General features: G+C 43.8%; 2 protein-coding genes across 2 annotated transcripts in view; one reads left to right on the forward strand and one right to left on the reverse strand.

The window, feature by feature from the left end:
• The first annotated feature begins 1869 nt into the window (after window positions 1–1869).
• Window positions 1870–18940, forward strand: Pdha1 (pyruvate dehydrogenase E1 subunit alpha 1). The gene is made up of 11 exons (XM_036174724.1): window positions 1870–2033; window positions 6949–7008; window positions 8079–8252; window positions 10913–11039; window positions 11798–11889; window positions 12593–12685; window positions 13812–13967; window positions 14424–14495; window positions 15347–15414; window positions 16605–16713; window positions 17334–18940. Exons 1-11 carry the CDS (start codon window positions 1977–1979, stop codon window positions 17496–17498), a joined length of 1173 nt encoding a protein of 390 aa, XP_036030617.1. The 5' UTR covers window positions 1870–1976; the 3' UTR covers window positions 17499–18940.
• Map3k15 (mitogen-activated protein kinase kinase kinase 15) overlaps window positions 17338–27032 on the reverse strand; it is a 132599-nt gene continuing 122904 nt past the window's right edge. The window contains exons 20-29 of the mRNA XM_036175586.1: window positions 25941–26124; window positions 25081–25246; window positions 24521–24695; window positions 23388–23573; window positions 22718–22823; window positions 21641–21818; window positions 19431–19543; window positions 18694–18794; window positions 18541–18617; window positions 17338–18252 (exon numbers count right to left, since the gene is read on the reverse strand). Of these exons, the coding sequence (XP_036031479.1) occupies window positions 18180–18252; window positions 18541–18617; window positions 18694–18794; window positions 19431–19543; window positions 21641–21818; window positions 22718–22823; window positions 23388–23573; window positions 24521–24695; window positions 25081–25246; window positions 25941–26124 (1359 nt within the window). The 3' untranslated portion in view covers window positions 17338–18179. The remainder of the gene's footprint in view (window positions 18253–18540; window positions 18618–18693; window positions 18795–19430; window positions 19544–21640; window positions 21819–22717; window positions 22824–23387; window positions 23574–24520; window positions 24696–25080; window positions 25247–25940; window positions 26125–27032) is intronic.

Genomic DNA, 27032 nt, shown 5'->3' on the forward strand with positions numbered 1-27032 from the left:
ATTTGTTACGTATACAGTGTTCTGTCTGCTTGTATGCTTGCAGTCCAGAAGAGGGCATCAGGTCTCTTTATAGAGGGTTGTGATCCACCATGTGGTGCTGGGAATTGAACTCAGGACCTCTGGAAGAGCAGTCAATGTTCTTAACCTCTGAACCATCTCTCTAGCACCCAGATAAATTTCTTGTTGGAAGATATTTTGTGATAATACAAAGGTCTTGTTCCTCATTTTTTCAGCCATTAGTTTTAGCATCTATTGATAATTCTTACCTGCAATGGTGACTATGTCTTTGCCATGTGAGGATTCACACCCTCTCAGTCTGTGTATATTTGTGTGTGTACACACATGTGGAGGTCAGAGGTCGATGTTGTGTCTTCCTCAATTACTCTTCATTTTTTTGAGGCAGGGTCTCTTACTTATCCCAGAGATTACCAATCAGCTAGACTGACTGACCAGCAAATGCCAGGGAGCCTCCTGTCTCTGCTTCTCCAGCTCCTGGATTCTCAGCTCCATTATTTTCAGCATTTCTTTTACAATAAGGAATTGGAATTCCATTGTAAGGAAATCTTGCTCCCTTCTCTTACTCAGTTATGTATTTGTGAAGGATTTGTGGCTATTTCTTTCCCGTGGGTTATAATGTACCACTGTCAGCACATATCTCATCCTTTATCCTCTGTAGATGACAGAACAGGACAGAGCAGATGGCCAAGATGTCAGTTCAAAGAAGAGGGGAGAAATCAGCCAAAGCATGAGGGACCTTGTAAGAACTTCAGGCACTTCCTCCTTCTATGCTGCATTGACCAGGGGGATCATAAATTCAAATATTACAGTACCTTTTATCCTGGGTTCCTGAGGGACCTCATGAAAATTGTACCTGGCATTTGAGTGGAAAAGTCAACCTCTCTTTCTCTGATCCAATGATAATTTGAAGTTAAATTGTCAGTCAGCATAAAGTCCTACACTGTGGCTAATACAGTCCAAACTTTGAGAAATCATCTGCACATTTCCCTTGTTCTCTTAAAGTCGTGTGTCCTAATCTTTCTAGTGTTGGGGTAACAATGACAAACAGGAGATACGGGAATCTGCCTTTTCCCAAGCATAACAGACAGAAAAACTGCTTGTCTAAAACTGAGTCCCCCAGGAAAAGAAGCAAGCTAACAGAAAGTCAAAGAACAAACAAGTGCTTATACTTCTATGGTCAATTATTAATATTTGCTTTCATTTATTTATTTTTATTTTTGAGACAGTCTCGTTAAGTAGCCCAAACTTGCCTTGAACTAAGTAGCCAGCCTGACCTCCAATTGTAGGTATCATCTTACTTCAGCCTCGCTAGAGAAGGAATGACAGGCATGTGCCACCACACCCAGCAACATCCAACATTTAACTGTTAAATCTGTTTTTGTTATTCTCACCCAAGTCAACAAAGGCAACATTTTGCAAGGCTGTGTGATCTTTCAAAAGACAAATTAGTGGCAGAACCGTTTCTAGAAACCAGATGGTCAGTATTTCAGGCTATGACACCACGGCTTTTCTGTGTACTGGGACAAGGCTGTAAAGCTGCACCACCAGCCCGACTGGGCAAACAACAGGACCCGCTTTCGCCCCTTTTTCGCTGGCTTGTGATGCACAGTGCAAGAGAAAGGCCAGGCCTCCCTGAACCCCCACTTTCCTACGCAGGCGCCCTGGGGCTCCCTCCTCCTCACCCGCTAGCCGCGTGGTGACGGAAGGCGCCCACGCCCCACCCCTTTTTTGGTTAATTCTTTTAAATGGGCGGCCCCAGGTTCCTTAGATGGGCGGAGCCTTCGCTGGCAGCCATTCTAATTGGCCTGCAGACTGGCGCGGCGCGTGACGTCGTTCTATCCGTCACTGCGTTTAGGGCGTGGTCTCGGCTCAGGGCGCCTCAAGGAGACTTGGGGACGCCCGAACACTCCTTTTGAGTGCCCGGGTGCCGCGGCCACCGCGTGGGTCTGCTGCACTCCATGAGGAAGATGCTCGCCGCTGTGTCCCGCGTGTTGGCAGGCGCTGCACAGAAGCCGGTGAGGACACCTGATCCGGGGAGGCTGGGGTGGGGCTCAAGCCGGCCCGAGGCGGGGCGGGAGGAGGGCGGGCCGGACCCTCGGAGCGCGGCTAGGTGCCAGGGGCGACTACGGGCCCCTTGAACGGTGCACGTCGCCAAGGCCCGGGGAGGGGCGGCTTGAGAAAGGCCCCGCTCTGCTGCGCCTCCCCCAATCCCCGCTGGCAGAGCTTCTCGCCAGTTCCCCAGCAGCGCCCCAGAACCGCCGGTTGCTTAAGGGACACCGGGAGGCGGAGCTTGGGTTTTCTCCAGCCCACGGACTCCGCTGACTTGTACTCTCCTTGTAATAGCTCTTGGCCAAGAAGCCACGTAAAATGAAATAGAGTCCGTAGTCCCGGGAGTCGGAGTTTCCGTGCACACCCCTACTAAATCATTTATTAGTCTTGAGTCCTTACCAAGTACCAACAAGAAGCAAAGAGTTTTGGTTTTTGTTTTTTTTTTTAAATCGTCAGTTTCCATGTCTCTATAATGGAGATACTAAGAACGCTAACTCATGGGATTATCTTTGAGTCGGGGAGTTGGCACGTGTGCCAACCTTTTCTGCCTGGCACCTGGCATGTGCGGGTGCCCAGCTGGGTGAGTGTTTGTGGATCACCAGTGCTTGGTTCTAAGTAGGGTTCAGACGGGGTCAAGCTCACGGAAAACAAATTTCCTCCACTCCCTGATCATCCGAGCTTGTTTTTGGCAGTCAATTTTAGAGCAATCGGGCATAACCCAGAGGAAGCCGCCTTTACCCTTAAACACACAGAGGCTTAGAGTTCAAAGTAGCGAAGGAAAACAGCAATGGTTTTCGGAGGGTAGGGATTAGAGGTTAAGACTTAACTTATGGCCCCGGCTTTAAAAGGTGTCTAACACCTAAGTTTTTAGCATTTTGACCTCTAGCCACACAGAAGTTGCATCTTCTTGGTATAACTGCCACCAGGCTTTGACTTGTAATTCTGGTTCTATTGATTTCTTCAGGATTTGATGCAATTTTGCTTAGTTTGGGGAGGTTGTGGAAAGGTTGAAAGTGTACTTCTCTAGGAATTCCATTAAGTAATGGAAAAACACCGTTTGATTGAGTAAATGCTGTATTCATGTTTGAATCGGTAATAAAGCATACTTCTTAATGTGTCTTTCATATGTGTATGACATTTATTGAGTTCTTATATATGCCCTGAATTCGGCCAGAACCTTCACAGGTGTTAAAATGGATTATTAATTTTTAATTGGTGTAAGAACAAGTTTCCTGTGTGTGTGTGTGTGTGTGTGTGTGTGTAGAAATAATTAGTTGAAGGGAAATTTGTTTATAGCTTGGACTCTGGACATGAAATAAAGTTGAAAACTAAAAGAAGCTTTGTTCACCATAGCTCTTACTAAATCAAAGTTTCAAGAAATTGAATTAGAATCTGAAATCAGTAGAAAAAAATCCTACCTTCCATTTTTAAGACACGTGCTCCTATTTTGGAGTATAGAGGGCAATAGGAGCCTGAGAAAACCCTTAAATCATTGTTAGAAGCCTGTAATCCCAGCCCTCGGGAGCCAGAGGCAGGAGGATCTCTGTGAGTTCGAGGCCAGCCTGGTCTACAGAGCCAGTTCCAGGACAGCCTCCAAAAGCTACAGAGAAACCCTGTCTTGAAAAACAAAAAACAAAATCATTGTTAGAAGCTAGACACTAACCTTAGGTGTATTGCTTTGTCTGAAAGTCAAGTTTACCATTTCCTTTATTAACCTTACAGGAGGAAAAAATTGAATTCTAGAGTTGAATTCACCATAGAAAGAACCTAGTTAGTTTCTCACTTGGTGGTGGTATGGTGTAAACTCTCCAGTAGCTAGCTTTTTATTTTTTTTATTTTTATTTTATTTTTTTTTGAGACAAGGTCTTTTACGATGTACCCCAGGCTGGTCTGAAACTCAGATCTGCTTACCTTCTCTACCTCCTGACTGCTTGCATTAAAATCTTATGTCACCACATCCGGCATGCTGGGGGGGGGGGAACGACTAGCTTGACCTGTCTGTGTCTCTGTGTCTTTCTGTAAGGGACTCTGGCTGGCCTCCAAACACAGAGATCTGCCTGCCTTTGCCTTCTGCATGCTAGGACCCACCACCATTCCTGGCTGTCTGTTTTCTTTGTGACTAAACTTGTTACATGCTAATTAGCAACCATTCCTGAAGCCTTTCAGAATGTTGAACAAAGTTTCACCTTCAATCTCAGAGTAGACCACTAAACTCTAATGTATCTTTTTTTATGGTTTTCAATTCTAAGTAATTGCAGATTTCTTTTTTATTTTAGCCTATGTAACACAAAATGGCTCAGTTTCATATTATACATGTGAGAAGACTTTAAGCCTTGCAAAAAGATCCTTCCTTACAAAGAGTAAGCAGTGGCTAGTTAAACTTGTGTAACTAGAGCTGCAGTGGCCAAAGGATACTCAGGGGAGGGAAGGATTAGGTATTTGCTTTTTGATAGCTGAGATACTATGCCTAAAGTTAATCCCCTATCCTCTGAGGCCTCTGCCTGCTTTGTACCTTTTCAGCCTTTTAAAATTATTTCTGCCCTTATAATTAGGAAAGTGTTGGTTTTTCTTTTCTTGAATAAGTTGTTGAAGGTCTCTGAGGAGTTTCATGAGGGGCTGGAGTGTGCACACACATAGCATATGCAAAGTCCTGCGTTCAGTCTCCAGCACCCCATACCCCCACCCCCGCACCCCAAGAAAACCCAACAGGAATCCCATTTAAAGAATTCTTTTTGGTGGGTTTTTTTTTTTTTTTTTGTATTTCTTCTCCACAGGATTTCTTTGTGTAGCCTGGCCGTCCTAGAACTCAGAGAGAGCCGCCCACCTCTGCTTCCCTAGTTCTGGGATTAAATGCTAGTTCTGGGATTAAATGCGTGTGTCACCATGCCTGACTCTATAAGCTTGATCTTTGAGAAAGAACTTATCTTTGTTTCCAATGCCTGGCTGTTTTGTGAATTAAAAAAATTAAAAAGGAAAGGACATGACTGCTCCTAGGTGTGGTGGAGGAGTTTATTGTAGACATGTGGGAGAGCATAGGCAGAGGCAGGGACGTCTGGGGGAATCCAGAGTGGACATGACCAGACTGAGCAGCGCCATGTGCGGAGAGGGAGAGGAGGGAGAGGGAGAGGAGGGAGGAGAGGGAGAGGAGGAAGGAAAGGGAGAGAGGGGAACCAGGTGCAGCAGCCAGGAGGCAAAGGTACGAAAAGGGTGAGTAATCACAATGTCTGGATTAGGTAGGGAAGAGCCTCTGGGGGAAGGGCAGCTCAGCCCCTGGGCAGGGGAGTTCTGGGTAGAGGGTGGGGACTGAGAGGGTGCTGGGAGAACCTCAGCAGTTGGGGGGGGGGTGTTGAAATGTAAGCTTAGTCTCTGCCTTAGATTGTTCCCCAAACTAGTTTCTGTAGTTGTATCTAGAGACTTATTTTGCAATAGAATAGCTCTCTCTGCCTCTACAGAATAATAATAATTTTAACTGCCAGAAAAACTTGTTTGCTGCTTGGCTGGTCTCAGGTTTAGTTTTTTCTCCGTTTTTCTTCATTTTAAGATAGCTTTGTTTACACATTTTCTCCACCTCTGATTTAACTGAAGCATTCCTTACTGGTACTTAGATTTGCAGTTACCATATTGTACCCCTCCCCACCTTGTGTCCATGGCTTTGCAAATTTCCCTGGTTTCAGTTGCCTGTTGTCAGATGTGCTCTGAATATACTCCCAGAAAAGTCTCAGAAAGGAATAACTGATGAGTTTTAATCTGTGTGCTATTCTGACTGTATTCAATCTTACACTGTCCAGATGAGGATGAACATCATCCCTTTGGCCAGGTGTCCACTCTGTCTACTCCACCACCCAGTTGTTCCTCACCAGGAGTCGTATTGATAATCATCAGATCAGCCACCTTGGTGTCACAGTCCTTGCACATGGAATTAAGTGTTAGCAGTGGTCTGAGGCCTCTACTGAGGGTCTAAGACTGTATCCCGTGCATAGATAATAGAGGCTACTGCATGCTTGTAATTCCAGCATTGGGAGGTGGAGGCAATGGAAAAGAGCAAGAGAGATAAGTAGATCTTAACTCTCCCTGTTGGCTGGCTCATACACTTGGAGGTATAGCTCTCATGCTGACTTTAACTCCACCAAGGTCAAGTCCAGTGCTGCAAAGTATATTGGGTTACATATTAAACATGCCTTTTTTTTTTTATGGGATCTGATGAATATGCTTCATGCCTCCAGGAAAAGAAATGATGCTAGTTTACAAAGTATGTGGAAATGTGGCAGAACGTGGCTAGAATAGAACAATTGTGTTTTTGTGGAGTAGCACATAGAATGTTTTTGTTGTACTCGGATTTGTTCAGTTGTAAAGGTAGAAAGGAATCAGTAACTCTAGCCACTCAAACCAGTAAGGGGAATACTGTTTTAAAAGAACATTCTTCGGTTATGGGGCTTCAAGAGGAGCCTTCTCAAGATTTAGACTGCTCCTGTTATAGAATGGCTGGCCCAAGTCCATTGCTTTTAACAAGCATTAACATGACTTTTACTAAGGTATTTATCTCATACTTTGAATAGTTTTTTTTTTCCTTCATGGGTATATGTCAGAAAAGTAGCTTGCCTTAAATAGGGATTGACAGTTTTATTTGAGGTATTTTCAAAGAAACCTTGAACAGCCCACACACAGTCTAGTTTCTTCAGTTTGACTGTTAATTGTTGGTCTCGCTGCTATGAAAACAGTGCAAAGTGGATGGTTTGGCACTTGGCCACCTTCCTTTTTGCCTTCAGATAGTGATACAGCTGCATTTAAAATCCATGGGTTAAGCACGGATTCATGCTAGTAATGACTCTGGACAGCAAAAAACCAAAGTCATGACTTTATTTGCATGTTTTTTTTTTCTAGGTAAGCAGAGTGCTAGTAGCTTCCCGTAATTTTGCAAATGATGCTACATTTGAGATTAAGGTAAGAGGTGTTTTACTTTGTTTCTAGTTTCTTCACAGGTACAGTCTGATAGAGTTTTACCTTCAAGGGGTATTTTAATACTGGTGCTTTACAGGTGGGGGGGTCACTTTCTTTAGAATATTCTAGAATCAAGGGTTCAGAGAAGTTTAGCAAGAATAACTTGCTGGTAGTTTAAGGGAGACAGGCTTTAAGAATCTTCTCAGGTTGGGGATTTAGCTCAGTGGTAGAGCTAGCAAGCATAAGGCCCTGGGTTCGATCCTCAGCTCAAAAAATAAATCTTCTCTTCACTTTGTGACATGGCATCTACATATATATTGTGTTGACCCGATAGCTATCCTGGCACATGGTCCTTCTTGAGACAAAGGTTGGCTATACCTGTGCTATGGGGTGGGATTCAGTGAAACCGTTGAGGACCACAAATTTAAGGAATCAGAAGCATTTTTTTTTTCAAGACTGGGTTTCTCTGTGTAGCTTTGCACCTTTCCTGGAACTCACTTGGTAGCCCAGGCTGGCCTCAAACTCACAGAGATCTGCCTGCCTCTGCCTCCCGAGTGCTGGGATTAAAGGCGTGCGCCACCACCGCCTGGCCCAGAAGCATTTTTTTTTAAAGATTTATTTATTTATTATGTATACAGCATGTATGACTGCAGGCCAGAAGAGGGCACCAGATCTCATTATAGATGGTTGTGAGCCACCATGTGGTTGCTGGGAATTGAACTCAGGACCTCTGGAAGAGCAGCCAGTGCTCTTAACCTCTGAGCCATCTCTCCAGCCCCCAGAAGCATTTTGAAGCAGCACTGTTTTTGTTTTGTTTTAAGAGGCAGAGTTTCTTGGTGTCTGGGTTAGTCTCAAACTCTGTCTAGCAAAGGATAACCTTGAACTCTTGCTCCCCCTACCCTCAAGTGATGGGATCAAGGCACTTTATCACGCGTTATTCTTGAAGCACTGCAGAGGCATGCGTTTCTTTGCTGTTGTTCAAGTTGTGTTTTATTGGTGTGGAGTTGGATCTTAGAATGGGTCGGCAGTATTTGTGGCGTAGTAACCAGAGGATGACCACCTTCCCATTTCAGAAATGTGACCTTCATCGGCTAGAAGAGGGACCTCCAGTCACCACAGTGCTCACCAGAGAGGATGGGCTCAAATACTACAGGATGATGCAGACTGTGCGGCGGATGGAGCTAAAAGCAGATCAGCTGTATAAACAGAAGATTATTCGTGGTTTCTGTCACTTGTGTGATGGTCAGGTAAGTGGCAGGTTTGTTGAAGCCATGCATATTATTAGGAATCTGAAATAGGTTTCTTTCTTTATGCCTTCTTTCCCCTGCCATCTTTTTTACTTCCCCTTAAACCTAGACTTTTCAAATTTAAAAACCACCATTTAGTGACTTGTTTTGTTGTGTGGGTATGTATGTGCCACCCTGTGTATATGTGTGGTGGGGGTAAGAGGATAGCCTGCAGGATTTGGTTCTTCCCTTCTACCGTATGGGTTCCGGGGATTGAACCCATTCACTTGAGTTCTCTCTGTGTGTCTGCCCTCCCTCTGTCCAAGCGGGCTTGAAGCTCCTGCAGTGCTTCAATGACAATGCTGCTTCATCCCCCAGAATGCTGGGCTTGTAGGCATGAGCCACCACACTTAGCTTTAAATATGGTTTCTGTTTATTGGTTTCCACCCTGCTTCTTGGGGCAGAAGGATTTGAAGTAGGGATTTCAGAATAAAAACCAGAATGTTAGGACCCATAAGAACTCATTCACGCCTAGTATTTCTGAATCTTCTATCTGTTCTTAGACTTTGCAGTTTTAAATTGGACTCATCTATACTGTGTGCATTTTTGTGTTGTTTTACAGGTAGGTGTATGTATTAATTACTTCCTTTTGTGATAAAACAGCCAGCAGAAGCATAAGGAAGTATTTATTTTAGCTCACAGCCTGAAGGTGCAGTCCACCCTGGTGAGGGAAGTCATGGTAGAAGGAGCTGAGGTAGCTGGTCACATTGACTCTGTGGTCAGAAAGCAGAGATGGGAAAGTTGCTGCTCCCCTTGCTTTCTCCTTTTTTATTCAGTCTGGAATCCTAGGCCATGGGGATAGTGCCATCTTCAAGCAGGGTGAATCTTCCCACTCCTGCCCCAGAAACTTATTCATAGACATGCCTAGAGGTCTCCTAGGTCACAATGGGTTACAGACACTGGGTCCAAATTCAGAAGCCTACAGGAGCTAGCTAGGTGGTAATGAATTCTCCCTAGGTGCCTGCCCTGAGGAGATTTCTCCCAGGGTCCAGAACAGAAGCTACAAGTAGCCAGGATTCTAATCTGAGGGATATTCAAGGAATCTAAGCTCACTGAGTTCTTTAGTCGATCCACTTCATTCTTCTAAGTTAACTCTATCCACACAGCTTCTTTTCTGTTCTCATACTCAGCTCCTCTCAGTCCCTCCTGCTCTTCTCTCTTATCTGCCTAGTTCTCTCCGTCTTCATCCTCGTCTTGGTTCTTCTAAATCCATTCCTCCAGTGCTGTGGGGGGAACCAGTATATATATACAAGCAGCAATTCTTTGGCAAAGCAATGTGAGGCTTGAAGTTTCAGGGTCACAGGGAGAAGTGATAAGGATCCACACATAAATCAGTAATTGTCAGCTTCCAATTACAACCCAAAAGGGGGATGAGTTTGCACAAGAAACAAAGCTTGGCACCTATCCTCTGCCTGGCCTTGTCAGAAATCTCCTTTGGTCAGTGGGAAATAATTACCTTAACTCAGTAACTAGCAAGTGGCTAAAACATCATCCCAGAAATGTGAGCAGTAAATCTTTTAAATCAGGGTCTTGTGTAAATAACCCGAGATGAAGGTAAAGTGTTGAGGATTTACTTGTTAGTGGTTATTCTCTTATCTGTAAGTGAGATGAGTTAATTCTTATCTATGTGCAGCTTGTCCTTGGATAAAAAGGTATCTTTGTTGAATACTTTTGTCGGGACAATGGCCCTGGTCAGATGAAGAATAAACACAGCTGGGGAAATTTATCCAATTACCCCAAATATATAAGGAGAGTTGTGCCCAATTTATGATCAGTCACAGTTATAAGTCCTTGAAGGAAAAGCCGAATGGGGGAAACTCCAACAGCACACAAGAAATTCATTACAGGATACAGCTAATACATTCAAAAGCCAACATCACCAAGACTCCTTAAGTCTTGGTTTTCCTCTGGAAAAGTCCATAACTTTTCCCAGGTAATAGCTTTGCCAATATCAGCAGAATTCCTATTTCATAGTTCTGTGGCTGGCAGCAAGGTAGAATAAATGAGTGAAGTAAGCTATGTATAACAGAATATGTACAATGGTAAGGTGGGTCAGTGGAGAGTTGGGATGGTTCTGCCCCACCCAGAGATGCCATGACTTGGTTCCAGTCAGTGACTTGCATGTTGAAACACAGAACTGCAGCTTGTTTTTCATGCATTCTATCAATTTTTTAATGTTGACATATGACTGGTAGATTATATTTTAAAATTCTGTCCAGGCTAAAGGAAACAGCACATTTGTGGATTGGTTATGGCTTCTGGTTTGGACCTTACCCTCTACTTTGTTTTTTGATGAAAAATAGTCATTTTTTTGAGTTACTAATGACAAGTTTACTGATCCATGGGTTTTGTTTGTTTTTGGTCTGTTTTGGTTTTTTGAGACAGGGTTTCTTATATATCTCTGGTTGTCCTGGAACTCACTCTGGAGACCAGGCTGGCCTCAATCTTAGAGATCTACCTGCTTCTGCCCGCCCTGCCGCGCCCCCCCCCCTCAGTTCCGGGATTAAAGGTGTGTGCCACCACTGCCCAGCTTGATCTGTAGCTTTTTAGAATGTTGAATCTAACAGAAACTTTTTATTCAAAAATAATGACATTGCTTCATGGTTCTTCTTTTCCTACAGGAAGCCTGCTGTGTGGGCCTGGAGGCTGGCATAAACCCCACTGACCATCTCATCACAGCCTATCGAGCACATGGCTTCACCTTCACTCGGGGCCTGTCTGTCCGAGCAATTCTTGCAGAGCTAACAGGTTTGCTGTGGATACACATGGAGGGATAGTGGAGGAAGTTTTCAAATGTCTCCCATTAAGTTGCTAAGCATTAAGAGTCAGTAGTGTAAAAACAAAAACAAAAAACCTTAGAGGTTTTTTTATTTTATTTTATTTTTATTTTTTCCGAGACAGGGTTTCTCCGTGTAGTTTTGGTGCCTGTCCTGGATCTTGCTCTGTAGACCAGGCTGGCCTCGAACTCACAGAGATCTGCCTGGCTCTGCCTCCTGAGTGCTGGGATTAAAGGCATACGCCACCGCCACCCGGTTTAGGAGTTTTGAAATATAAGCCTTCTGGTGTGAATCTAGTACCTTTATTGTGCCTTTGAGTAAATCATTTATGAGGTCGTCAGGCCCTCAGGTGAAACTGGAAAAGCATAGCCCTGTACAGTGGGAATCAGGGTCGCTCTCACTAAACCATGAGAAATCTAACAGAGAAAGTAAAGTGGGTTGTAGTACTTTGTGAATCTGTTCAGTATTCCTCTTTTCTGCTACCTTTTTGAACCTTATATTTAGTGTGCCAGTGTAGTCAGGTGTGTGTACTCCCTCTAAACCCAGTGTCAAAATACTGTGCCAACATCTGGAGGTAACTAAGCGATTACTCTAACCCTCTTATCACAGACAGGGAGACAAGGAGGAGTGTTTTCCTGAGGGACAGGTGCTTAGACAATTGTGTGGTGGTGACCGCTTTGTGTATTTGGTTTTTCATGCATGGGTGTGTGTGTGTGCTGCCATTTGTAGGAAGAAGAGGAGGGTGTGCTAAAGGGAAAGGCGGATCGATGCACATGTACGCCAAGAACTTCTACGGAGGCAACGGCATCGTCGGGGCTCAGGTAGTTGAGGAAGAGTGCCTGTTTGCTCCTGGCCTCTATCTTCAGGACCTTCTTCACCCCAGAGAACTTCTCTGAAGGAGTTCAGTAATTTGGGAGCTTGGTTTGTCTTTACTTCCCGCTTCTTAGCTTACCATTTGAGTAATTAGTAAGTAGATGTGGGTAGTGATTGAAAGCTGGTTGTTTTTGTTGTGTTTTATGAGTAAGAGCATAGAGCAGTGGAGCTCTCCCTTCACCTTTCTTTCTGTATTTCAGTCAAACTAATGGCTCATCACCTCACTTCACTCTGACCTTCTCATGGGCAGAGCTAGCACTGGGGCCCAATTACAAGAGGGGCTTGTTAAATTGACAGTCTAATAAAACATCAGAAGCCTTACTTTCATCAATAGCAAGTCCTCATTCTCATCAATTAATGAGAAGGGGACCATAACAGCATGTACCAATATCCACTACAGTAGGTTTTTATTATGCATACTGTTTATCTAGGTTTCATTTTTTTTACCTTGGTGGGTGGAGAAATTTGAAACAATATAGGATTTACTCATGTTTTGTTGCAAATAACAGGGTAGGTGGATAGTGACGGGTTGGTAATGAAGACTCGAAGCACTGGCTTAGCTTCCCAGATTCTCTCCAGGAATTGGAATTGAAATGCATTTTCACTCTGATTAATTTCTACAGTTCCTTTCTTGGTTGTTCTTTATGTCAGGTGCCCCTAGGAGCAGGGATTGCTCTGGCCTGCAAATATAATGGAAAAGATGAGGTCTGTTTGACTTTATATGGTGATGGTGCTGCTAATCAGGTAAGTGCATCTCTTAATTTCTAAAACAATTACTTTTATTTCCAAATTGTGACTGATCATATTTGGATTTATAAAGAAATGACATATTGTTTATTAACTGAAATAGCACTCATGTGCTATCTCATGGGAGATTTACCTTTTGACATGGGTTACCAGAGCCTTCTAGGGGTACATTTCTGTGAGGAAGTGCCTCTGCTTTATATTAGTGCTTTGCAAATATGCTCTGTGGTGGAGGGTTTTTTTGTTTGTTTGTTTTTCTTTTTGTTTTTCAAGATAGGGTTTCTCTGTATAGCTTTACGCCTTTCCTGGAACTCATTTTGTAGACCAGGCTGGCCTCAAACTCACAGAGATCTGCTTGCCTCTGCCTCCTGAATAGGAAGATTTTTTTAAAAAAAAATTATTTAAAAAATCTATTTATTTCTAGTTTTGCCTGCATGTATGTTTGTGTACTACAGATGTGCCTGGTGCCAATGGAGGTCAGAAGGTCCCCTGGAACTGGGGCTAAGGATGATTGTGAGCTGCCATGTGGGTGCTGGGAACTGAACTTAGGTCCTCTACAAGAGCAGCATGTCCGCTTAACAGCTGAGCTGTTGTAGGTCCAGCCTCACTTGTTAAATGTGTAGCCCACTACAAACCAATAGTGTGATACAGAGACTCTTACTTTCTTGGACTCCGGGGCAATGTCAGATTCTCATCATGTCTGAACCTTGGCTCTTGGTTTCTTTGCTCATCCTGTCTTGGTCTCAGTAATCAGCAGTCTCTGGAAGGCACTTAGTGAGACCCTGTCATAGATGCTGAATGTCAAATGCTGCTGGTTCACTCTGATTATCTGGTCAAGTGAGTGTAACAGATTAATAGCAGAGTATAAAACTAATTGGTAGCTGAGTGCTTTTCCATGTTCCTCTTGGCAGTGTGTTCTATATTAGTAGACCCCCCCGTGTATACTAGTCATACAATACCCACCACATTTCCCTACCATAGCCACACACGCTCCTTTCCCTCCCCACCAGAAACATAAAGATGAAGCTGTTTGGCCTCTGTGCAAGCTTTTTGTGTTAGGAATGCTGAGAAAGTCTAGAGAAATAAGCAAATTAAACCACTCGAACATTTCATATAATACTTTCAGGGTCAAATATTTGAAGCTTACAATATGGCAGCATTGTGGAAATTACCTTGTATTTTCATCTGTGAAAATAACCGCTATGGCATGGGGACATCTGTTGAGAGAGCAGCGGCCAGCACAGATTACTACAAAAGAGGAGATTTTATTCCTGGACTGAGGGTAAGGTTCCTTATTGTAGAGACAGAACCATACCCTGTCAGCTAGATGCTCTACAGTTTCATCACATTATGCCTGAATAGGTCATTAAAAGTTGAATGGGGGAGGAGGGCAGGAGGTGTGGCTCAGTGGCCGAACACTTACTTGCCTACCATGTGGGAGGGCCTAGATTCCATTTGTCAGCACCACAATAAAAGAGGGGTTGGGGATTTAGCTCAGTGGTAGAGCATTTGCCTAGCAAGAGCAAGGCCCTGGGTTCAGTCCTCAGCTCCGGGGGAAAAAAAAGTGAAATGTATTTGGACAGTTTTACTCATGTTTTGTTGCAAATAACAGGGTAGGTGGATAGTGACAGGTTGGTAATGAAGACTCGAAGCACTGATTTAGCTTCCCAGATTCTCTCCAGGAATTGAAATGCATTTTCACTCTGATTAATTTCTGCCCTCCCACCATTATTAACAGGTAGATGGAATGGATATCTTGTGTGTTCGAGAGGCAACCAAGTTTGCAGCTGCCTATTGTAGGTCTGGTAAGGTAAGATGAGATTGTTTTTTCATAGGCTTTTAGGTTAGAGGTTTATAATGACATTTACTTCAAAGGTAAAGCCTTTTGGAGATATCCTGGGCTAATGACTAAATGAGCCCTCTATGACAAGCAGAATCCAATGAGGTATAGCATGACCTTGGCTCATCTGGTAAATATTCCCCATTTCTCTATTCTTGTGTTTCCTTGGTATTTTGCCTGTCTTCACTTTGACATCAATTTGACAAGCTGTTTTGTCTTTTGGCTTGTTTAATTATGTGTTCCCATCCCTCTATTAATCATAATAGCTAAGTTTAACTAGTTGTTCTAAGCCCAGAAAACATGCCTCTGCAGTTGATTTTGGTAAAATTGAGAAGGATGAAACATGATATAAGTAGGTATTAAGAATCAGTCTGGGTGGTGGTGGCACACGCCTTTAATCCCAGCACTGGAGGTGGCAGAGGCAGGGGATCTCTGTGAGTTCAAGGCCAGCCTGGACTATAGACTGAGTTCCAGGACAGCCAGAGCTGATACCCAGAGAAACTCTGTCTTGAAAAACAAAACAAACAAAAAACCACCTCAACCAGTAAACTCTTGACAACTCAGCTGAATATGTAGAAGACGGATAAGAATGTATTGGAGCCAGGCAGTGGTGGCACATGCCTTTAATCCCAGTACTTGGGAGGCAGAGCCAGGCAGATCTCTGAGTTCGAGGCCAGTCTGGTCTACAGAGTGAGATCCAGGACAGGCACCAAAACTACACAGAGAAACCCTGTGTATTGGATGTTGTGGGGATCTCCATTTGAGGCAACAGTTCTTGGCACACATACCCATAGTCTTAACAGTTTATGGGTCTGTTTTAGGGGCCCATCCTGATGGAACTACAGACTTACCGTTACCATGGACATAGTATGAGTGACCCTGGAGTCAGGTAAAATCATGGGGTATCTGAGTGTGGTTCCCATGGTGGGTGGGCAGGCTTTGGGATACTTAAATAAAATGGTAGAGTACATTATTATTGGCTGTTACAAGCAGATACAATTGTTTCATCATCATCAAGGTGGTTGTTTTGAGTCTTAGTCTAAAAGCAGCCTGAAGATCCCTACAATGTATGTATCCTTATGTGTTAGCATGAGCAGTAATTTTAAAAAGAGCATTATGTAATTAAATTGCAGTGTAGAACTACCAATGTAAGGCAGGTCTGATAAGAGATTTTGGGGGTCATTTAGTTTATGTGGGCATTACCCAAAATTCAGGCGTGGCATATTCTACCTGAAGAGGACTAGATTTGAAAATCTCACTGGTAGGGAACAAAGCTAACTGCTACATGGAGAGTTTAAGATGTCCCTTTTCCACTCAGCTCTAGCATGTAATTATGAATTAGCAGGCTTGAACAGTTAAAAGTAGCGAGTTTAGTCAATGTTCAGCCCTTGTAGAATGGACTAAGGCAGTGGTTCTCAACTTGCTGGTCGCAACAACCCTTTCATCAGAGGGGTTACATACCAGATAGTTAATTATGAAGTAGTAATGAAAATAATGTTATGGTTGGGGTCACCACAACATGAGGAACTGTACTAACGGGTCGCAACATTAGGAAGGTTGAGAAGCACTGGACTAAGGGAAACAGAACAAATTATGTGGGAAATGGGTTTTGTTGTAGAGTAACTGTCCCATCATATAGAAGAACCCTTAAGTTTTTTCAAGTACAGTATAGGAAATGGTAATCAGAAACCTGGTGTGTTTAGTGATTTGCTGCTTTGGGGTCTTAGTAAGAAAGGCGAGGTATATATTTCCTGCTTGGTCTGATGCCTCAAAGCCTATAATTATCACCAATACCAGCTCTCCCTTGCCCCATCCATGCAACAACTTGAGGCTAAAGGGGTAGAACCTGTGACCCTTTCTTCCAGATCAAAGAAGCAAATAAAAACTTGGGGCTTCACTGGTATTCTGATAAGGGCCAAGTTACAGTGAATAATTTTCTATAAAAGATGCCTAATAGCCTGCCACCTCTACTATCCCCACAAGCAGTATTAGCTTGCTCCTCCCTTGCAAAACTATACTCCTATACTTCACTAAGCTGCCGGTTCACAGGGCCTGTATCTGCATCTCTCTTCTCTCTAGTTACCGCACTCGAGAAGAAATCCAGGAAGTAAGAAGTAAGAGCGACCCTATTATGCTTCTTAAGGATAGGATGGTGAACAGCAATCTTGCGAGTGTTGAAGAATTAAAGGTACAGTTGCTCTTGGAGGTTTAAGTCTGCTATTAAAGGTAGGTTCTCTGACCAGTTTCCCACACCTCACAAAGTGTCACTCCCAGGTGGCCAGAGAGCTGAGTTTTTCCAAACTCAGAAAACATTCTGATGAGGGGCTATTGTTGAATCTGAAGCCTCACAGGGCTATTGTTTTTTTGGTCTTGCTGCTGAGAAGAGTGCAGGGCAAGGGATATGATATGGCTCAGTTGGTAAAAATGCTTGCTGTATAAATAAATACTGGGGATCTGAGTCTGGATCCCAACACCCACATAAAATGGGCACAGTGGTGCATGTGCACAACCCTGGCTCTGGATAGAGTTGGAGACAGATTCTTCCAGTGTGCTGCCCAACTGAGCTCTGTGCTCAGTAGTAGGTGACAATCTGATATCAACCTCTGGCCTCCACATAGAATTAAAGAGTTGAAAGGTAGGTCACTGCCTCAAACTAAGCACATTTGTACAAAAACTATTTCCCCCTTTGTTTCTAAAAATATTCTTTGCATTGTAATCCATACACTGTCTTTAAGTGTTGAAGAGTTACATATAATAGTAACAGGTTCTCAGACATTAAAATCTCTTGCATTGTAATCTGGTATTTAGGAGATTGATGTGGAAGTGAGGAAAGAAATTGAGGATGCTGCCCAGTTTGCTACAGCTGATCCAGAGCCACCCTTGGAGGAACTAGGCTATCACATCTACAGCAGTGATCCTCCCTTTGAAGTGCGGGGTGCCAACCAGTGGATCAAGTTTAAGTCAGTCAGTTAATGGGAGACTGTGAAATGGATGGCTGCTCATCATCCACTGTAAGAACTCTGTGCTTTCAACTTTAAGGAAATGAAATACCCAGACAAAAAGTCTTGAAAACATGTAAATTAAGGAAGAATAATTTGCATGCAGTTTATATGTTGTTGTGTGCAGTGTATCCATGTGAATAAGAGTGTATTGGATTTGTATAGGATTTGAAATTGCCATTTTCTGTGATGTGAGGCATGCTGGGATTAATGCAATGCACAGGTAGAGAGTAGCAGCCACCCTGCATTGTGGAGGCTGACATCTGTTGGCAAAGGCTCTATATAATCATGTATTTTAAAATAAAGCTACTTCAAAGGTAAAATAATTTAATTTTCTCCATTTAGACATTTAACAAACATGAGCTTGTACTCCCATTGCAAGGCATACTTTTTTTCCTTTCACATTTAAGTATTATACTTTATCTTTCCAGCAGTTGCTATAAGGTATGCTGACTTTTTAAATGACATATAATCCTAAGAATTTAATATACTAGATCATGGTTGACATTACATACAATTACAAGGATGGTCTAAAATTATACGTGCTTGGATTAAATGAACAAGGGTCCTTCTGTGTAACGCAGGATTTGTATGTACACGAACAGAAGCTTTGACCCTAAGTAGGCAGGATATTTGCTTATTCGTTCAGCTTGGTTCAGTGTGAGGACTCCTGCGTTTGTCTTCTGTGCTGGGAGACTGCATGCCAGAGCCTACAGAGGACACCACCGCTGCAAAACAGGAGTTTCCATAAGAAAAGCAAACTTAAAAACAGCAACCTCACAAGCAGGAGAAGCAAGCATTTGATCTACAGGATTACATAATCTCTAACTTATTCAAGTGTGTTGTCTTTGTCTGGACCTGGTGCCATAGGAGTGTTGGTGGCTCCGTGTAGAGGTGTGGGCATTTTAAGCAAGAATGAAAAGATAATTCCATTAAGATCGGAGGAAGCTACCAGCAGTGCTTTGTTTAAAAATATTCACTAAGACCTATTATTCAGACCCTTTAGAAGCTCTTACCGTAGTCTGAGGCACCTTAGGTCTTCCTTAGTAATGTTGTTGAGAATATCAGAAAGTGTATAATCCTCTTCAACAATCTGAAACCGTGATTCAGTGTATGAGAGAAGCAGCTTTCCAACAGTATCATAGGAGTACTCTGATTTAGAAAGTTACCTTTTCGATTGTAGTTGCATCTGCTCCTTGTAGTTGCAGCCAGTCTATCAGTTCTCTGTCTGTCCCCAGTTCATCCGGGGGTGCCGGGTTCTCCGTACCACCTAGAATGATTCCAGTTCTGTTTTATTGTATAGTAATGTATAACCATAAACTGTTTCAAGAGTAACAAAGTGGATGTATTGACATATCCAAATAGAATGTAAATGTGATGGGAAAAGGAAATGAATTAAACTTTTTGATTCAACTACTTTTGTAATTCTTGGGTTCCCTTTTCAGAGAGTTATCTCTGTCTAGAGTAAGTTTGGAATTGGAGATATTGCCAGCCTCATTTATAATGCTTGTTCTCATCTTGAAAGTGTCTTAGCTTAGGCTGGATATTCCTGATTACACAGAAACTCAAAGGAAGAAGCCTGTGTTAGGATAGGATTTGGCAGCAGAGCTTATGTCCATTTCTTTATCCCAAGAGCTGCTTTTATGCTTCTAATTTAGGTATCTTTTTTTTGATAAATCGTGGGATGACTACCACAGTTGAGATACTTTTTTGTTACCATCCTTTCTTAATTGTTTGTGCTCTCCCCTACCCATTGTGATTTCTGTCCAGTTTTGCCTGTTCTAGAATACTGACAAGAATCAGTATACTATATGGTAACCTCAACCATTTCTTCAAGGTATAAATCAGATTTTTTAGTAGTTGGCCCTCTTTGACACCTATGTCAGAGCAAAGGAAAACGACTCACCATTGGATTTGTATTGTAACTGAAGGTGATGTAATTCTTGAGTTTTCTGTTCCAGAGTTAGCCGCAGAAGACTCTGGTACTCTCTTTCTTTTTGAACTAGGTGTTCCCAAAGTCTGTTTAAAAAAAACACCCCCCCCCCATCATTCATCAGGCATTGGAAAAACAAAGAAAAGGGCACAGTCCAAACTGTGGGTCCCCAAAGAGAAGCAAGTGGGGTGTTACTAAAGATTTTTCTCCAATGGGTTTCAGCCTGTACAGAACTGTTTTTCTTCTTGACACCAAAGATCCAATACTGAAAGTGTGGGTATATTTTTGCAATGAAGTCAGTGATTGTGCTCTCTTGAAATTCATGTTAAAATGGTAGTAAGAGGCCTTGGGAAATGAGGGCCTTGTCACCATTTGAGGACATGGGAGTGTACAGCTATCTATGCACCCTCAGTAGACATTGAATCTGCTACTACCTTGGTCCTTGAAGTCTGCAGAACTGTGAGAAAAAATTTTGACTTATTAGAACAGCCTCCTGTGGACTAAGATAAGACGGTTTTGTTTCAAAGTGTATCAGGAACCAAAAGTGAATTTCCTGTTGATCATTATAACGAACTTGGCCAGAAGGACCATCTGATTATTAAAACCAAGTTGGATAAAGTAGCTGAGTCTAGGATGGGCAGCCTTCTTTCTGTACTCATTAGTAGCCAAAGCAAGAGTACTATTTTGGCAAGAACAGCCAGGGACCAAGGATGGACAGTACAAACTAACACCTAGGACTGTCCATAGTGCACTGAAACCTTAAAACAAACAATTCTTAGGAAGTAAACATTCTTTTTCCAGGCACAGTTTCTTTAAGCAATTTACTCTGTCTCAGGGGTGGGGCCCTCCTCATCTTGTGACATGGTCTCTCTGAAACATGAAAGGCAAGTCTGGGTACAGTTAAGCCCCAGGCTTCTGGATTTCCCCCATGCTAGCTCATTAACAGGGATGGAACAGGGTTGAAAGTCAGAATCATGGCTGGCCTTTTTTGTTTGCTCATGAATCTAATAAATAAGATTAGTTTATCTAAACCACATGGCATGCCCTTTTAATTAGTTTATCTGTACTGGTGAACAAAGAGGACTGTAGGACTAAGCTTTAAATTACTGGAGTTCATTATTGATGTTGCCTGAGAGAGCATTGCCATAATATATATAAATGGATGAAAACAGTTTTGGGGTCATTTGGTAGCAAAATGTAGTGGGAGAGGTGAATAATTCTACCCCAGCAAGACCGCAAGGGTAAAATACTCAACAAGTAAAAAAATCCTTTCTCACCTCTGCCCTGCCTGCCTTCGAGAAGCTCCTCTTTGAGCACATTAAGTAGCTTGAGCCTCTGTGTGGTTAACAGGAATGATTCCTATTTTTGTTTATGCCACACCATGAGGATAGGCATGCTGTGTATTTATTAACTAGTCATGTTAAAACTGAGTTGGATGATTACAAATCTTTCTGCAAAGACATTTTAAAGAAATGTTCAGTTTTATTGCCAACATTTTTATACTTGTCATCATTTTAAGACTGGAGATTTTGCCATCATGATCATTTAAATTCAGGACTTAAAAATATCTACATATACATCTTTTCATCCAAAAACATGTGCCCACTACCTAATCTCCCCATTCAGACAGCATTGCCACAGGTAACAATGTGGCCTTTGGAACAAATACTGCTAGTTTACTACAGCTGGATGATGTTTTTCAAAAGCTTATTGATTGTTCAGAGCAAAGGGGAATTACGTTATTCTCTTACAAGGTTGGAAAGGCAATCTACTAATGCCTGCCTAGGGATTCTAACAAGTGACCCAGAAGGCTTAAGGACAAGGCTACAGGATATGCCACTGTCTACAAATTGCTCTGCTGCCCCCACTGCTTCTGTGGGGGCAGGCTACAGCTGTCCAGTGCTGGGTCACATGGCATTCCAGAGGCTCCATCATGAAGACAAAACTCAGATGGTGTTGCTGCTTTTGGTATGGAAGATTTGTGTGTGACCTGTGACGAGGCACTACTGATTCCTGACATTGAAAGAAAGGAAGCCTTTGTCTACTTCCTCTGCTGATGCTGTAAATGTACCCTTGCCCCCAGCTCACTGACAGACAGTGAATATACATCCCCACTCCCCTGACCTGGATAAAGTTCTCAACAGTGACCAGAAGATCTTGTACAGGGTATGCGAGATCCTGACCTGTTGGTCTCTTGCCTGAGCTTGCTCAGTTGGAGACTTGGGTCCTGCTGGTGGGGCTGGCCCTCCTGAATAGCCACTGAGCCAGGTCTGGTACCTCTGGGTGTCACATGTACTTCTTGGCCAAGCAGGTCTACTACCCCTTCAGTCTCAGAGGCAGGCTCAAAATGGGCTTGGAGCTCTGCGAAAAACAGACCAAGGTACAGAATAGCATTCAACAAGGCAATTCAGAGCACTGCTTGCTGTATGAGGGACTACTGACTAAAGAGATGATTTGATTCGACTCTGCAGTGTAAATAGTCTTTCTCAGTTTACACAAGAAGAAATGGACAATGAAAGCTCTAAAGACCAGTTAGCCATGAATGTCTACAAACAGGCCCATGCGTGCTCTGCTTCGTGCCTAGTCTAAGGAGCATTTGGGAGAGCAGGCAGAAGTGACTAGCAAGGGCCCAGGGTGAAGAGGAAGGGAGAGTAGCAACAGTTCTAAAGCTTGCCTTCCTCAGCCAAAGTACCACAGGAGAAGCAACCTGAGAATTAAGCCTGTGCTAACATTTCAAAAAGGAAGCCTCTTAAGATTGGGCTGGGGGCACACAGCTCAGAGGTACAGCATGTACTTCAGAACACATAAGACCCTGAGTTTGTTCCCCAGAATTTACATGCATGGATATGTATATACATAAAGCAATATCTATAGCCATTGAAGGATGGTTCTAAGAAGAAACAGCCATGCAATTATCAACTATCTGATAAGCATGGGTGAGTATGCACACCAAGAAGGCTGTATGAGCACTGGAAGATCCCTGCCTTCAAACACTAACTCTCTGTTCTCCCTGTTAAGATCAAAAGTATAATCTGTACACAGTCACCTTCGCTATGCCCAGGAGGTAGGTAAACAGGGCACCATGAGATGTTATCAGGGACTTTTAGTCCCAGAAAGATCTATGACAGCATTTACTTAACTGCGGGGAAGTATAAAGCCAAAATGAAAACAGAAAAAACAATAGCTGTTGGATGCTGAGAATATTACTGGTCTTTTGGGCAGCCTGTATCTGACCTTGAATAGTACAAGAGGGCACTTACCTGGGATGAGAATGGTAACTGCAGCCTGCACAGCTCTGCGAATGATGTTGTCCATTGCAAACATCCAGTGAGGCCTAATTAAGTGGTTTCTCAAAATTCTGTTGACCTAAAAAATACCACAAAGTCCATATGTCTATTCTGTTGAACTTTTAAGAAACACTTACTAATTTAATTTGTTTCTATTCCCTCTGAAATGAAATGTTGCTGTGCTGCCTTGGATTTTGTCTGGTTCCTTTTTCTGAATGAATCTTCCTCTAGGTAGACCCGAAGTCACAATGGGTTCTAAATGATGAATCATCACAATGGGATCAGTGCCGCTGGGCCTCTTGGCTGTTTATTCAAAGAGTGTTTATTGAGCATCTATGACATGACAGACTATTGGGAGCATGTGACAAGATAAACCAGACCCAGCTTTGGTATTAGAGGAACATACATCTGGGTGGGCAGAAAAGCATACCTACTGAAATGCCTCTCCCCATATCCTATACATGTGCTCTGTGGTCAAATGCAATTGGCCCACTTCACAAAATGACATTTACTATGTGCTTACAAAGAGCTGCTGAGATTTGGGATTCAGGTTGTGAACAAATGAGAAGGAATGGGTGCTACCGAAGAAGAAGGTGAATTCACTGGCTTAGCTATCATGTTAAGGGTCTGATGGAGCACTCACAGCATCCTGGAATCCAAACAGGATCAGGTGAATCTGGTTGATGGATGAGCTGTCAAAGTCCAGGTCCACTTTTAGTTTTGATATTGTGGCCGCCATCACCCTGTGCTCTGGGGAGCGGATGAAGTCCCTGAGGATTCCAATTATCTGTTTGATGTGGCCAACTGAGAGGAGCAACTCTTCTGAACTCTGGCAACCACATACATACATACACAAAATCATTTTCATTTGAGTGAGTCAGAGGAGGTAGAAATTTCCAAATGCATCATGGGAAAGTAGACTCCATTTGCTAATGGAATTGTGGGAGCTCCTGAGTAAGGGTCTCTTCCTCAATCCCCTCCATAGCCTTTCTCTCAGTCTTGGGGGGATCCTCTCTGACAGGTGGGTAGACATAAAGCCTCAGCACTACTAAGGTAGCTGGGAATGGTTCTGTCTTCCTGTGTGAGCACTCTACGGGGTCCTCAATGGGTCTTAGAAGGTACAGTTCACAGCAGGCAATGGCCTCTCTTAAAAGTAACCTCCCATCCATAATAGGAGAGACATCACTTTGTTACTACTGCGACCCAGTTAGAACTTTTTTTTCTTCCATAGCCATTCTCCATACAGTGGCTATTCTCTTAACTTCTGAGTGTAGTCCTAGGATTGGTGGTTCTCACCCTTCCTAATGCTGTGACGCTTTAATATAGTTCCTCATGTTGTGGTGACCCCCAACCATAAAATGATTTAGTTGCTTCTTCATAACTGTATTTTTACTACTGTTACGAATTCGAATGTAAATGTCCGATATGCAGGATATCTGATATGTGACCGTGAAGGGGTCATGACCCACAGGTTGAGAAGCATTGCTCTAGAGGCTGGTTAGAGGCCTAGGAAGCTCTAAGCCTTCTGGTGGAAAACAAGTCTTCGGCTGCCATCCGGCTTGTTTTCCACCAGAGGGCAGCACCACGCAACCAATGCCAGGAAGCACTGCAGTAGGCCGGAAATCTACCTTTCAGGGGAGCTTTTCTTTGTGTTTTCCTTTGTTAGGAAAAGGAAGGGTTGTCGGGAAGTAAGTCCAGTGATCATTACAACTCTGTGACTGGCCAGAGTACAGGACACCCTCGTGTCCTTGTTAGCAGATGCCCTCCTTCATGTACCTGGACCACGCACTCCTGCAAGTTGGAAGCCACTTGGTTCTGTTCCTCCCAAAGGATTCTGTACAGGATGGCTCTGCGCTCACTGTCTTTGCGTAGAAGAAAAAGGCCAGGGTCCCTCTCCTCTGGGGATAAGGCTGTGCTTCGGTCTTCTAAGGCCGAGCTTTCATCAGGGACACTGTGGACAAACGCATTCAACAATGTAGCATGTTGTGCCCTGGGGGGAGACTCCAGAAGAGGAACTTGTGGGTAAGATGTAAGGTTATCTCCCTCTCTCCCCCTTGATTCCCTCCATGGTATCCTTGGGGGAGGGAAACAAGGAGATACAGGGCCAAAAGGGAGGGTCAAGGAAGTGGAAGAGAATAGGTGGAGAACGCGGAGGCAGAGAAGGGGAGGATAAGAGCAGATAAGAAAGGAGAAGTGTGGAGGGGGGAGGGGAAGGGAGGAAGGGTAGGGACAACCGAGAAGAGAAGGGACACCCAGGCAAAACCCCATTCTGTGACCTAGCAGATGTTCTGCTACGAACCAGCACCCTGCAGAGGGACAAGGGACACTGACAGTACCTGAGAAGGTGGCTGAGCTGATGCTTGGGCACCTGGGCCTTCTCAAAGAATGCCTCAGGCTGGGCATCCGAGTCTGGGGAGATGGAGCCATGCTCACTGCTGCTGCTGCCCAGAAGCTCACCTGATGAGGGCAGGGCCAGGGTACCAGCGCCACTTCGGACACCCTCTGTGGAGAAACGGCCAGAGAGTGTCCAGGTGTCCAGGTGAGGGCTTGCTAGTCATGGACTGCTCTAATCTGCTGGAACAATCTCCAGGGGAAGGGTCCTAGTGAAAACGGAGGTTTGGGGTGGACCTCATCTGGAATCCAGCTCTCAGTAGCCAGTTGGTGAGCCACGCTGCCATAGCCTCTGACCCATCCACCCAGTGAACAGAGGACAAACTGTTTTCCTTTTAGAGGTCAACCTTAGTTCACGGACAGAACTTACTACATGAGAAAGTGTCATGTAGGCTTTTCCGGAGTGCAGGACAGCAACCACAGGCAGATTTCCCCAATGTGCCCTTTTATCAAGTCACTATCAACAAAGGGCGAAAAAACGAAGCAGCACAGGGCTCTACATGTGGGAAAGGTACAAAACCCCAGGCAGGGACCTCCTGCCTTCCTCCTCTTCACATTCCTCAAAGAAGTACTTTAAGTACAGGAGGGGCATCATAGGGATCCATGAGGTACCCTGTGCCTGTCAGAAAATAGATGGACATTGGCTGGGTTTGCACACTCTTCAAACTTCTGGGACCACTACTGCCGTTCTTCCCATCAGTGGGCCTCACATGGGAAGCTTGGTATTGCAGAGACCCAATTTCTTTCTCTGATCATGAGAGTAGCTCAAGCCCAGGTGTTTTCCAGCTGTCCAGGTAGGCCTTACCGGAAGGCTTGAAAGCAATTCGGTTCTTCTTGCCCTTGTTCACCTGCCGTAAGAACCCTTCTTGGAGTAGGTCAGCAGCAGTGGCCCGTTTGTGAGGGTCAGGCTCAAAACAGGATAAGATGAAGGCTCTGGCTTCAGCTGAAAGGGCTTCTGGAATTTCAGGGTGGATCTTAAACATCCCTACCTGCATTAAGGGACAGTTAACAATGTCAGCCTTGGGTAAATTCAGGTGCATGTGCTTTGAATAGAAGCTGCCATTTCATGAGGATAAAAGCTTGATGACACTTACGTGGAGGCCCTTCGCTACATGCTGTTTCTGCTCCTCCCATCTACACATGGAATCTGCTTCCCCTTCCCTGAAATCTTGGCTAGTTTCTCACAAATTTTACCAAGAAACTGTTGGAAAAGCAGTATTGTGAGGCTTTTAGGACACAGGCTTTGAATGGCCTGGTAGCCCTTGCTCTTGGAGTCTGGAGACCACCATAGTGTGAGAAGGGAGCTAGGAAAGAGTGCCTCAGCCACCATCCCTGCTGTACTCTCAGATGATCCTGCCCCAGCAAGGCCACCAGTTGGAAGCACCCATGAGGAAAGCCAGGGAAGAACACCAAAGGACCAATAGTCAACTCAGAACTGTGAGTGCTTTAAGCCTCTAGAGCAGAGGTTCTCAACCTGTGGGTCGTGACTCCTTTGGCAAACATCTCCAGAAATATTTACATTACAATTCATAACAGAAAAATTAGTTATGAAGTAGCAACAAAATCATTTTATGGTTGGTGGGGGGGGGTCCACCACAACACGAGGAACTGTATTAAAAGGATTGAGAAGCACTGCTCTAAAGGATGGTGGTTTCTGGATAGGAAAGCCTCCAGCTGGGAAAAAATCAAAGGTTTCAGAGATTGATACTATCTTTCCAGATAAAGACTGGAACCCCCTTCCCATCCCTTTTTCTCTATTTTACTCCACAGCCCAGAGTCTTAGCCTCCAGCTCTAAGCCACAAGCAAGCACAGCCCGAGTGAGGATGCCACCTTACTGATAAGATGGTCCCCCGCCCTAGTGGGCTAAGGTAGTGGCTGAGGGAGGGGTAAATGCTT

The sequence above is a fragment of the Onychomys torridus genome, chromosome X (genome assembly GCF_903995425.1).
Source record: "Onychomys torridus chromosome X, mOncTor1.1, whole genome shotgun sequence".
NCBI classification, from domain to species: domain Eukaryota; kingdom Metazoa; phylum Chordata; class Mammalia; order Rodentia; family Cricetidae; genus Onychomys; species Onychomys torridus.